General features: G+C 34.3%; 2 protein-coding genes across 2 annotated transcripts; one reads left to right on the top strand and one right to left on the bottom strand.

Moving 5' to 3' along the window:
- Positions 1 to 2,645: 2,645 nt before the first annotated feature.
- LOC110716697 lies at positions 2,646 to 4,647 on the bottom strand. Its single transcript, XM_021895340.1, has 2 exons — positions 3,163 to 4,647; positions 2,646 to 2,932 (listed from the first exon to the last, which is right to left on the bottom strand). Exons 1-2 carry the CDS (start codon positions 4,355 to 4,357, stop codon positions 2,895 to 2,897), a joined length of 1,233 nt encoding a protein of 410 aa, XP_021751032.1. The 5' UTR covers positions 4,358 to 4,647; the 3' UTR covers positions 2,646 to 2,894.
- Positions 4,648 to 6,140: 1,493 nt separating this feature from the next.
- Positions 6,141 to 12,595, top strand: LOC110716733 (hornerin-like). Its single transcript, XM_021895365.1, has 2 exons — positions 6,141 to 6,335; positions 10,096 to 12,595. Exon 2 carries the CDS (start codon positions 10,384 to 10,386, stop codon positions 12,292 to 12,294), a length of 1,911 nt encoding a protein of 636 aa, XP_021751057.1. The 5' UTR covers positions 6,141 to 6,335; positions 10,096 to 10,383; the 3' UTR covers positions 12,295 to 12,595.
- Positions 12,596 to 12,898: the final 303 nt, after the last annotated feature.

Genomic DNA, 12,898 nt, shown 5'->3' with positions numbered 1-12,898 from the left:
CCTACAACCTATAAATAAGTCAATATAACAACATAATAGGATCAGATTCTTTCCATCTTTCCAATTTTGACTAGGTTTCTTACATTTTATACATAAAATAGTTTAACTAGGTTTTCATTAATGGGTAAGAATCTTAAGAGGAAAATTTCGAAGGGGATTCCTCCATCCAAACTATTTTCCTCACAAAAGCAAAATTGGATTTAGTTAATGTAAATCATTGTCATTTTTAGTTAGAATTCTGTTAGATATTTGAAAAACTCATTTTAAATAAGTTAAATTAACTGAATATAAACTTATTACTACATATAGTAGTCTCATACAATTTCAAAACGAAGAGAGTTTTCGCATCTATAAAATTGTCAGGTTTTTTGCTAATAGAATTATTGTGTACTTCATCTCAACAAAGCAAAAGACTAAAAGTAGATACATTTTTTAGAAACAAGTTTAAACAAATAAACATATATAAGAAGGAGAACAAATCAATCACAAGAGTTTACTACTTTCATATATTATTGAATGACTTGTGTTATCCCAAAGTACTTATGCCAATTAAGAAAAAGTTAATACATGTAGTGAATTTGGAAAATGATAAACATAGCCTTTAGTTAAAGACGATGTATAAGAAGCAAAATATTAAAATAATACGGATTAATACACTGATTTATTCATGATAATGTAAAAAAATTTCAACTTTATTTGATCAATTAAGCAAAGAGGTATATTTAATGCTTATATGTAGCCATGAGCGCTACATATATCTTCATCATTTTGGTTAAACGGCATTAAGGCAGCAGCTACTTAAACATTAATAAAAACCAGTTTGATACAGAGTTTGAGCTTAAGCTAGCTCCTTCAGAAGCCAATAAGGTAGGCAATACAGTTTAAAGTAGTATTGCAAGCCATAATCAAAGGTTAGAGTTTAAGTCATTGCTAAAGCAATTTTCATTGGTGTAAAAAACTACCCCATTCCCTGCAGCCCTACAACTCTACATGTACACAATCAATTTCAAATTTTTAAACTTTTAATAAATTATTACAATTTCTCACCTCATACATGGAATCACTTATAACTTTCTAGGCAAGTTACACAAAGTACTATTTTTTTTTTTATTTTTTTTTTTTATTATTTTTTTTTTCATGATCTGATACTCCATCCCAAGATATGACTCATTTGATAAGGTTCTTACCTTATAGTTTTGAGGTTCTAGGAGCAAATACTAAACAAAAAAATCACAAGAGTTGGTGTTAAATTAGGGTCCTCATTACCGTTGAAAAAAAAAGCAAAGGTTTTGCACTTAGCTTACTCCCTCCACTACAAGAAAAATCACTTTTCGTAGCGATTGTTCATTCGCTACAATATGCAAGTATGTTTGTGAAATACTTAAGGATGTCGTATCATTTTTACAATCGCCATGGTTTTCCCATATAAAATCGATGCGGAAAGCATAATAATACATATCTACACTATTTTTTACACATTTATATAATTTTGAGAAATCGTATCATTTACAATCGCCACTAAATCCTAAAAATCGATACGAAAAGCCTTTTCAACACTAGATATATAAATATTGTTTGAAAAAGAATACATAAAATATGTCATAGCTTATTGGTAAAACATTTAATATAAGAGTTTGAGGTTGCATGTTTGAATCTTGTAAAGATCATACGCATGTTTTTTTTTTAAGAAAATGAGTTGAACATTTATAGCGATTGTAATCGCTACAATAATCACCACGATTGAATGTAGTTTTTCGTATCGATTATTGAGGCCAACCCCAGCGATATTGAAAACCACTACTAAAGGCTAAGGCAACGGGGGATATTGTATCGAATGATCATTCGTTGGGAAAGCTTTTTGTTGCAATTACAATCGATACTAAAGGTTAAAATAATCGCTACGAAAAAATTATTTTGTTGTAGTGCTCAATTCCTTAAAATTTGCTTTACTATATATATCATACCACTTTTCATAATTGTAAAGAACCACAACTTTACCCTTGATCACATTGATTCCTTATCACTAAAAAAAATACTTCATTTCAAGTTAAACAACAATGAGCTGGGGAAGGTTGATTTTGAGTCAATATTAGCATATATGTGTTTTTTTTTTTTTTTAAAAAAAAAAAAAAAAAAAAACATGTCAAATGAAGATGAAAAACGTACGTAAGCTTTTTGATCGAATAAACAAACTATTGCAGTTAAAAGTGAATGAACAATGAAGGAACTACAAAAGTAATAATTAATCCATGCATTGTCACTTAATGATTACACTATTTTTCCTTTTAGTTTGTTCATTATTTGAATTTGCTTAATGGGGATAGATATTACAACTTCCCTCATAACTCTTGCAATTGATCCCACTAGGCTACTATACTATACCATCAAGCCATTATCGATACAAAACTTTTTAAAAAGGGTCATTGTCAAATTCGCGACCATGGTCACTTTGGAAAAATTTAACAGGACGCTCAAATTGAGTTTGTACGTATTGTCTAAAGTGAATAAAAGACTGGAAGGCTTGAGATTTATATGCAAGAGGTATAGCCCACACATAATGAGTAAAATCATCAAGAAGTATTAAATAGTATTTATGACCATTAATACTACGAATAGGAGATGTCCATAAATCGGCATGAATAATGTCAAAAGCAGAAAAAGTACTATTATTTGAATCATGAAACGGAAGTCTAACATGTTTCCCTATTTGACAAGAATTGCAAAAAGTGGAGTCATGCTCTTTATTACAAGAAATAAAATTATTTCTCTTAAGAAAACTTAAAGATGATGGTCCGGGATGCCCTAAACAATCATGCCACGGGGTAGTTGCAGCGAGAGTAGTAGCTAGGAAAGTGGTTGATGGACTTGAGGTGACTGGGTACAGCTCCCCGGTGCTATTGCATCTCGTTATTTCCCTCCCCGTTCGTAGATCCTTCACAGTAAAACCATTAGGGTCAAATTCTATAGAAACCTTATTATCGGAAGTAAATTTACGAACATAAATAAGATTTTTAATAATTTGAGGTGCAAGTAAGACATTTTTAAGGTGAAGGGAATTATTTGGGAGGGTGGTATGACCATAACCAGTAATTGGAATGCGATGACCATTACCGACTAAAATATGATTATGAGTGCTTAAATTAAAAAGGGGTAGAAGAGTACCGAGATTATTGGTCATATGAGACGTGGCTCCCGAGTCCATGTACCATCCGTTGTCCGGAGTGGACAAATTCATTGAAGAGTAGGCACTGCCAAAATCTGTGGGGGTCATTGGAGGTCCGTAGGTGGAGGACCCCATTGTGTAGGCCTGCTGACTTGATCCACGAGCATAGGTGGGCCGTTGCTGGAATGGTCCAGAGGTGGGAAAGGGTGCTGGCGGAATTGCCCAGCCTTGAGGCCAAAAGGGCTGGAACGAATTGGGCCATTGAGGTAATGTGGCCCAATTTTGACCATTAGGATTGGGCTGAACTTGTTGTTGCCATCCTTGTGGTTGTTGTTGTCCCTGTTGTTGCGTACCCTGTTGTTGTCCTTGGCTTGAAGAAGAGCCCCGACCCTTGCCTTTACCTCGCCCTTTGCCGCCACCTGAAGCACGACCTCTGGCGCCGCCACCTGAACCGCGGCCAGCCGTGGATTGCGTTTGCTGCTGCCCGGAGTTTGCAGAGAGCTCCGCTTGTGCGACAAAAGAAGATGGATATAAATTGTGGTCGTTCGCTCGTCGAGATTCCTCAAGAAGAAGCCTCGATCTTGCTGTGTTGAACGAAGGTAAGGGATCGGTTTGCTGAATCATGGTAGCAACCGTATCAAAGTCGGTGCCTGTTAGTCCGGAAACAAGTTGGATCACAAGTTTTTGCTCCGTCACAGGTTGTTCGATGTTGGCTAATTGGTCGGCAAGGCTCTTAAGTTGCTGACAGTACGCCGTTACACTAGGGAAGTTGCTCAGATGAAGCGAGTTGAACTGATTTTCAAGATAGACCGCCCTAGTGTTCTTGTTATCTTGAAATATTTCTTTAATGCGATCCCATAGTTGTTGAGCACTCGATTTTGGGGCTAAAATTGTATTGAGAAGGTCGGTAAAGATCGTGCTGTATACCCACTGCTTGACAATTGCATCGAGGCGCTTCCATAAGGAGTCCGATATATTCGTCGGCCGTGAAATAGATGAGTCTATGTGATCTAACACATTATACGCACAAGCATGATTCTCAAATAGCTCCACCCAATTGGAGTATTGTACTTTCTCATAGTCAAGAACAAGGGGTATTGCATTTTTTATGTTGCTCACTGCCAAGGCGGGGTGAAACTCCGTCGTAGGAGGTGGCGGAGGTGGCGGAGGAGGGGTGTCACCATCCTTGGCCATGGGAAATCAATGAAGCAGTGAGCGTAAAAATAAAAAACAGAGGAATTTAATTGCAACCGAAATCTGGAATTAAACCGTGAACAGGGGAAAGTGTAATTGCGGAAACGTGAAGTAGGCTAGGTCCCAATCAAAACAGAAAAAAAAACCAAAGGAATTGGAAAAGAAATAAAAATTGAGATCTACAACCTAAGCTGTGATACCATGTTAAATTTCGGGAAAACTCCTCAATCTGGAGTGTGTACCATTGATCAAATATATAGAGTTTACAACGCTAGGCCTAATCACGTTAAGAATCCTAGATACGATAAACATACAAAATATACATTTAATATCCTAATAATCTGCGACAAATATTATCCTAAATATAATATCTATCAATTTTTTATTCTTTCACCTACATCACTACCTTCATATTTTATTACTTTTTTCAAATTCTCCTAAAACTCTACATATAAAAAATGAAGCAAAAATTTAAAAATGGAGAAAGTAGTATTCAAAAATAAAAATACTCCGTATTTTGAAATTTTAAAATAAGAAAACAATAACTATATTGTACTCCCTCAGTTTTTAAATACTTGTTCTAATTCTATTTTTAGCACTATTCATTTGTCCTACTTTGACTAAGGTTTGTGACTATACATAAGAAAAAAAAATATAGTCTTTGTGGGTACTTGTTGGAATCATCTCAATGAATTGATTATTAATTTTCAATTATTAGAATTTATACTTATTGATAATTAAAGATATTAGTAATAAAAAATTAACATCGATATACGTGTCTAAGAAAAATAAAGCAAGTATTTAAAAACGGAAGGAGTAGAAAGGAGGAGGTATATAATGAGAGGAGTAAAAATAAAAAATGGGAAGAAGTAGTGATAAATGACAATAAGGGAATCTGAAAGACCAATAGTGGGTGGAATCAGGTGATGACATCATAAATAATGTCTAACCGTTTTTCTCTCTTGGTAAAGTAAATTCCTAAAATAGTCTCATCATTCTTTCTTTGGATTTTTCGCGCGTCACACCTTGCACAGACACACTCCACTTTGTGTATTTGGCATATTTTTTTAAAAATAAATTTTTTAGTTATTTTGTTTTGTTGTGAAGAAGCAGACAATCCCTTCTCATCTTAGCCACTTATTCCTTTTCATTTTCTACCCCTGATTAGGACTACCTTCCACATTTAACTATCTTTTTCTTTAAATTACACTTTTACCCTTTATTAAAATCGGAGGTAGTATAATTATTGATATTTAACATATAAAATATATTTTGGATCATAATTTGGTCATTGTTGCAATATTTGTGAAACATATGAGTACCAAATACTACTCCCTCCGTTCCTGAAATTTTAGTCTAAAAAAGAATGACTCATTAATATTAAAATACCCACCAATTTGCAATAATATTTGTGCAAAATTAGTTACCCCGTGTAAAATTTTGTTTTTCTATATACTTTTATTATTATCTCTCTACTTTTTTGTAAACCCCATGTAAATTTATATTTTCAATATACCTTTACTTCTTTTTATTTAACTGTATTAATACCTGCAAAATCAACCTAAAGGGTCATTTTTTCGGGGACGGATGGAGTAGTATTTAGGAAAGATATCAAGATTCAAGAGGCATAATAGTCATTTCCATTGTCACTGTCCCTTTCCCTTAAAAAAGTATGCGTTGTCCCAATCAGCCAATCAAAAGCGTCATCTACAACCCCACAAGGGCATTTTCGACATTTCATATTCCACCCCCTATTTGTCACAAAACAAAATTTATACTCGAAAGAATCTCTAAAAAACGCAAAAAGATTCATTTGCTTCCGTTGATTTTCCACCTATTCTCCATTTGTCACTCTCTCTCTTTCTCTCTCTTCTTCTTCTCACATTTTCTCTCTCCTCTCTCTTCTCTCAGCTTCAATGGTGTTTCTGGAATCATCTGCTAAACTTTCATAGATCGGGAATCTTTCTATCTTTTCATGGTATTTTCCATTTTTAGCTTTTTTTTCCTATTTTTGCAGCCCCTTTTAATTTTTCCTTTAATTTCTCCGAAATATTGTTTTTTTTTTCCGAGGATTGAATATTAAATGTGTACATTTTTTGTGCTTTGTTGAATTTATTCTTTTTTTTAAGTTATATTGTTTTTGTGTTTATTTTAGTGCTTATTTGGTAATTTAGCTTATTGACTTGTACTAATTAATTAATTATTCGATAAGTATTCGTTTAATCTTGCTGTTTTGTAAATTTGAGTTTCTAAATTGGTAGTTTGTTTAATTTTAATATCTGGGGTGTACTTGGATTCTATGTTTCGATTACTATGGATTTTTTTATTACGTATTTGGTATATATATTTTCAGATTATTAGGATTTTTTTTTTCCAATTTTTTAAGGTAAGAGGGGTTTTTTTTTTTGGGTGTAAAGCTGTGATGTTGTCGTGTTTCGATCCCTAGATCACATTAAGACTTCAACCAACTAAGTTAGTTTACATTTACAGATAAGAAAATAAATTGCGGTGTTAATGTTGATGGATTGGGGTATGTTAGATTAAACTTATGGTGAAATAATAGCAAGTGTTTTTATGTTTGAGTGAAATTGGTTAAGTTATTACCTGGATCTGATAAAATTAATGTTGATTTAGTCAAAGTATTACTGTAAATTTTTGTCTGTTATCTTGTCAAATTTCGTTCTAATGAGGACCTTTATGTTCATAACTATATAGGGTAAGTCGACCAAATTATGGAAGTAGATCAAATTGACTATTTTTAAACCTGAAAATGCCTAGCTATATTGTAAAAAAAGTTTTTAAAAAAAAAATCCCAAAATTTCTTTATGTTTAGGATGATGAGTACAAGATTAAAAAAATTGTTGAATTATTGATTTATGGACGAATTGTTGAATTACTGATTTATGAGTTCATTATTTGAGGATTAATATAGCTCTGTTGAATTATCGATTTATGGACGAATTGTAGAATTTATTACATATATGTTCCCCTCAAGGACTTGGCTTGTGTTGGAGAGCTTATCTTTGTTCTCCACACCTTGTTGCCATTTTTCATCAGATAAGTCAAATATGTGATGAACAGATGAAATAATTGTTTTTTAAACTTGTCATTATAATAGTGTTGTTACTTTGCTACGGAGTATTATAAAGCCCAATACTTTTCATTGTTATTGAATAAAAATTATTTTCTTCTATTCAAATTGATTTTTGCTGTTTGAAACTATTTTTATTAACTAAAATCACCCTTTTCTAACCAATATTTTATATAGCATTTAAAATTAAATATTGCTAATTAAATCTGTTTTTATTGTTCTAAAATTATGTTTACTTATTTTTTTTTTTGGTATAGAATTACTACATTAGTTTAATTGATTAAAGGTATATATTATCCATCAAAACTGATTTGATTTATTGTTTTAATTGATTTCTTTTTATTTACAATTATAGAAATTGGGTTGCAATTATACAAAAATAACATTACTTGACAAAGCTTGACCACGAACCTCAAAAATGTTATTTTTCCTTTTAAGACAAAGGGAATATCATCTTCTCCCTTTAAAGTTATCTGTTGTTTCACTTTGATTATTACACTTGTGGATGCACAATTTTGACCATTAAAGTATGTTTAATTAATAAATATGAAGTAAAAAACAATTTAAAAGTTGATGTTATGAACATATTCATTAAGACAAATCTAAAAACATCTTATACTATCTCCGCCCACAATTATCTGCAACATTTGCCATAAATGGGTGCTCTCTATTATGTGCAACAAATTTTTTTTTATCATCTTTTAGTAAAATTTAAAGTGTAAAAAACCATCTTACCCTTACTTTTTTTGGAAATTTTACAGTAGTCATTTGAAATATGACTACCATAATGTTTTCATGATAATATAGTTCATAATTGATATATTTTTGCTAGATAATTAATTATATTACTTTACTTTAACTTTAGTATAAAATAGTTTTATCAAATTTTTTTTTTTATTATAAATTTTTTAGTTTCATTTATTTATTATAATTTTATAGTTTCTAGAAAAAAATTATTTTATGTTGGATTGAAAATTTCAAAAAATATATTTGCATTGTAGACATAATAAGGCTAATTGTGACCATTTTATAAGGTGAAAATATAAACCAATCATATAATATATCACTAAAATAATGTGGTAGTCATTTTTCAAACGACTACTATAAAATGATCCTTTTTTTGTTTTAATTTTGTTTAACCTTTTTTAATTAAACATATAGAATTACTTTCTCTCTTCTCTTTCCCACTCACTTTAACCCACTATCACACTTAAACATATGGGACCACTTTCTCTCTCCTATTTTCCTCTTTTTTACTATTTAATTAAACCCACCCAAACTTAATTAAACTACACTAAAAGTTTTGCCTAGGAGTCCGCAAAAAGTACATTTGGTGCAGATAATCGTGGGCGGAGGTAGTATGATGAAATTAATTGACTGTTAATGAATGAAAACCAAAAGTCAATACAAAAAATGGAAAAAGAAAGAAAGAAAGAATTGGAATCTATTGGAGATCATTTCACTTTCTTAGGGAGGATCAAATGAAAGTCTAGACTCTTTACCTTGTAACAATCACTACACTAACACCTGTTAATGTGGACCAAGTGTAACTTTTTATAATAGAAATGGCTATACCACCTCTATTTCCTCTCTGTTCCTCTTTTTCCTAGGAGATAGCATGTTTGGAGTGTGGTACTGTGGTAACAATTTATGGACTATCTAGTATCTTTTTTTTTTTTTTTTTTGAATCTCATGGACTATCTAGTATCTTATACAAGGTTTTCAGGCATAAATGTCTCTACTCTCTTCACTTGTGCTTTCTTTTTCCGAAGAAATGTACCTGCAGACAAAACGTGTCTTGACATAGACTTCTCTTTGGTGGATATAGCCAATGTATAAACTTGTTTTAATTATGAGAATTTTATTTATTTTTTATCTACCAGTGGTTACCTTGTACTTGTAATGAGATAAAATATGAATGTAGTAGAGTGCTATATCTGAAAGTATGTAATTTAATTTGAATTATGATTTTTGACTATTATTATCTTGTGATGATTATTTCAGTTTATATGAATATAGAGCAGAAGAAAACATTGCAGATGATGCTCCTCTTCTATGGATCTTGTTCAGTTTCTTATCAATGGAAAGTAGTATGCAGCCTAGTTGATTTAAAATTATTGTTTTTTTTTTTAATTTTTATTTTATATAAAGGGAATATCCCATGATATAGAATTATAGAGCTTTGAGCTGAAACAAGACTTCAAGAGTAATGATTTAGAAAAATGGTTAACTTCACAAAGAAAGTTGTTATTGGACTAAATTGGCCTTGGCTGACACCTTGGTGCCATTCTAGTCAGTTATATTTTTGTGTTACTTGTGCTTTTTTTGGGCTGATGTCAGTGAATTTGAAGGACATCGTTTCTTACAATTTGCCTTCAGTAATTTAGGGAAATTTTGATTATCCAACATGTGGTTTATAGCTCATGCTATCAGGAAATGCTGTTAATTGTTGCCCTTTTCTTTCAAATGGCTTTTCATCCATTTCTTCTGTAAATTTGTCTCTTTCATAAGCTTTACCTTGCAAATTGCTATAAGACCTTGCCATTTATCTTATAGTTGCTCTTTTCCTCTTATTTATTTATTTATCTATTTATTGACTTTGTTACTGTCATCTTTACTAATTCAGGATGGTTTTTTGTTATGCTAGGTTAATTGAAGTAACTCTGCCACAGTGCCTGTCATAAGCCTTCAAATAACGAGCAGGCTGGTTTAAGTAATGGCGCTATTTTGTAAACATAGCCTGAAGTAGGCTGTTTCTCTTCCAGTGTCAATACTATGGATAGAGCTGACACTTCAGGTTTTGTCAGTGGTGGAAGTTTCTTGTTGAAAGCTCTAGTTGTAACTGGTCTACTATTTGTGAATGTTATAGAGGCTTGTTGCTGAAATTCTACTGCTAGTGTGTCTACTGTTTTCTTTTGTTCTTAAAATTAAGCTGATGAGGATGAATGTCAATGAAAAGGGAGCATATTTCAATTGCTCTAATGACTTTGCTAGAAATGACAAATTTGGTGATACCTCTTTGCGATTGGACTGCCTTGGCTATGAAAGGAGCAGTAATTCTCAATTTCATAATGCTCAAAATGACCCTGGGGCTTTTACTTCTATGACTCTCGATGATGGTTGCAGACTGGTACTTGGATTAGGCCCTACACCACGGGCCTACTCAGAAAATAAGCAATCGAAGGGATCTTCTTCATCATCGCTCCAAGGATTGTCAGGCAATGGTGATTCGATCTTGAAACTGGGGCTTTCTGGAGAAACTGGAAATTTGTTTAGTTCTTTGGACTTTTCGACATCAACCCAAACTGAGTTTACTTCACATCAGTTCACAAGTCAAGTATCTGTTGCCAATCCTACTCATGTTCCTGTGGCTGATGAGGGCTCTACTTCTGCAAAGCAATCAGGTGGTTATATGCCATCTCTTCTTTTGGCTCCTAGAAATGATTGTAGATCAGCCCCTGTACAGATGTGGGATGGTTTTGATCTTGGCTCAAATTCTTCTTCTGATCAATCTCATTTGGGTTCTGAAGCTTCTAATACAACAAGTTGTACTATGGGAACTGTATCTGAACATTCAGCTACTCTTACATCTGTGGACAATAGGCCACATAATGCAAAGAGATGCCGTTTTATGGGTTGTACAAAAGGAGCTCGGGGAGCATCAGGTCTGTGCATTGGTCATGGTGGTGGACAGAGATGCCAGAAACCTGGTTGTAATAAGGGTGCAGAAAGCCGTACTGCTTACTGCAAGGCCCATGGAGGAGGAAGGAGATGCCAGCACTTAGGTTGCACTAAAAGCGCTGAGGGAAAAACAGACAATTGCATTGCTCATGGTGGGGGACGTCGATGTGGGTATCCTGGAGGTTGCTCTAAAGCTGCACGTGGAAAATCGGGGCTCTGTATACGACATGGTGGAGGTAAGAGATGCAAGGTGGAAGGATGCACAAGGAGTGCTGAAGGCCGGGCAGGTCTTTGCATTTCTCATGGGGGTGGAAGGCGTTGTCAGTATCAGAATTGTGCAAAGGGTGCTCAAGGTAGCACCATGTATTGCAAAGCACATGGAGGAGGAAAACGATGCATATTTGCTGGCTGTACGAAGGGTGCTGAGGGGAGCACACCATTATGTAAAGGACATGGTGGGGGTAAGCGATGTATGTTTGATGGGGGTGGGATTTGCCCTAAGAGTGTTCATGGCGGCACGAACTACTGTGTTGCCCATGGAGGTGGGAAGAGGTGTGCTGTTCCTGGGTGTTCAAAGAGTGCTCGTGGTCGCACTGATTGCTGTGTCAAACATGGTGGTGGGAAGCGATGTAAGGTTGAGAATTGTGGGAAGAGTGCCCAAGGGAGCACTGACTTCTGCAAAGCTCATGGGGGTGGAAAACGCTGCAGTTGGGGTGACGGAAAATGTGAGAAATTTGCACGGGGTAGAAGTGGCTTATGTGCAGCCCACAGCAGCATGGTTCAGGAAAGAGAAAACAAGCGAGGCTTGATTGGCCCTGGCCTCTTCCACGGTCTTGTTTCTACCTCTTCTTCCACTATTGCTAGCAGCTTGGACAACAAGAATTCTTCTTCTGGAATAAGTGTCATCTCTGATTGTGAAGAATCATTGGGAAGGCCAGCTAAAAGGCAGCATCTCATACCCCCTGAGGTGCTTGTACCCCTGTCAATGAAGTCAGTCTCATCTTATTCGGTGCAGACAACTGCTGGTGAACAGAACGAACTACGCAATGGTGATAGCAGAAGGGGCAATTTTGAATTTTTGATTCCCGAGGGTAGAGTTCATGGTGGAGGCTTAATGTCCTTCCTCGGAGGAAATCTGAATAAAAACGCTGTGCATGGGATATGAAGTGTGAAAAGTCATTGTGGTGCATTATTTGCTGCCACATTCATTCAAGGTTTTCCTCTGCCTCCTTGTATTGTTCTTGTAATTGTGTATAAAGCTGTAAGTTATTACATTACATGTACAAATAGTTCCTGTAAACCATGCTATTTATTGTTGTAGGTGTCATTCACCCTGCATTATTATTAAGTTGATAAGTGTACTTGGCACTTCTCTTCTTCCTTGTTGACATTGTCATATCTCCACTTTAGTTCTTTGTTGTACATCACTGCTTCTAGTTTCAGTAACTATCTTTATTTTTTTGTCCCCTGCACGGTGTTCTTCTCTTCTTCCTTGTTGACATTGTCATATCTCCACTTTAGTTCTTTGTTGTACATCACTGCTGCTAGTTTAAGTAACTATCTCCGGAGTTGAGAGCTAACATTTTATCAGAATTTTGTGAAAGTTGGAATTGGATATTGGATAACTTCCTTTTGTTTAGATAGAGCTATGATCCTAAAACAATTATCTTCTATACCAAAACTTTAGTCCTCTTTAGAAGTGGTATATTGATTGTTCGGATTGGTTTTGGTTTGGATCAATTCTGGACAGGGTCATATTTGGCTGATGA

Source organism: Chenopodium quinoa, unplaced genomic scaffold, assembly GCF_001683475.1.
Source record: "Chenopodium quinoa cultivar QQ74 unplaced genomic scaffold, ASM168347v1, whole genome shotgun sequence".
NCBI classification, from domain to species: Eukaryota; Viridiplantae; Streptophyta; class Magnoliopsida; order Caryophyllales; family Amaranthaceae; genus Chenopodium; species Chenopodium quinoa.
The sequence above is the reverse complement of the archived record's forward strand: the minus strand, read 5'-3'. Positions and strand labels throughout refer to the sequence as shown.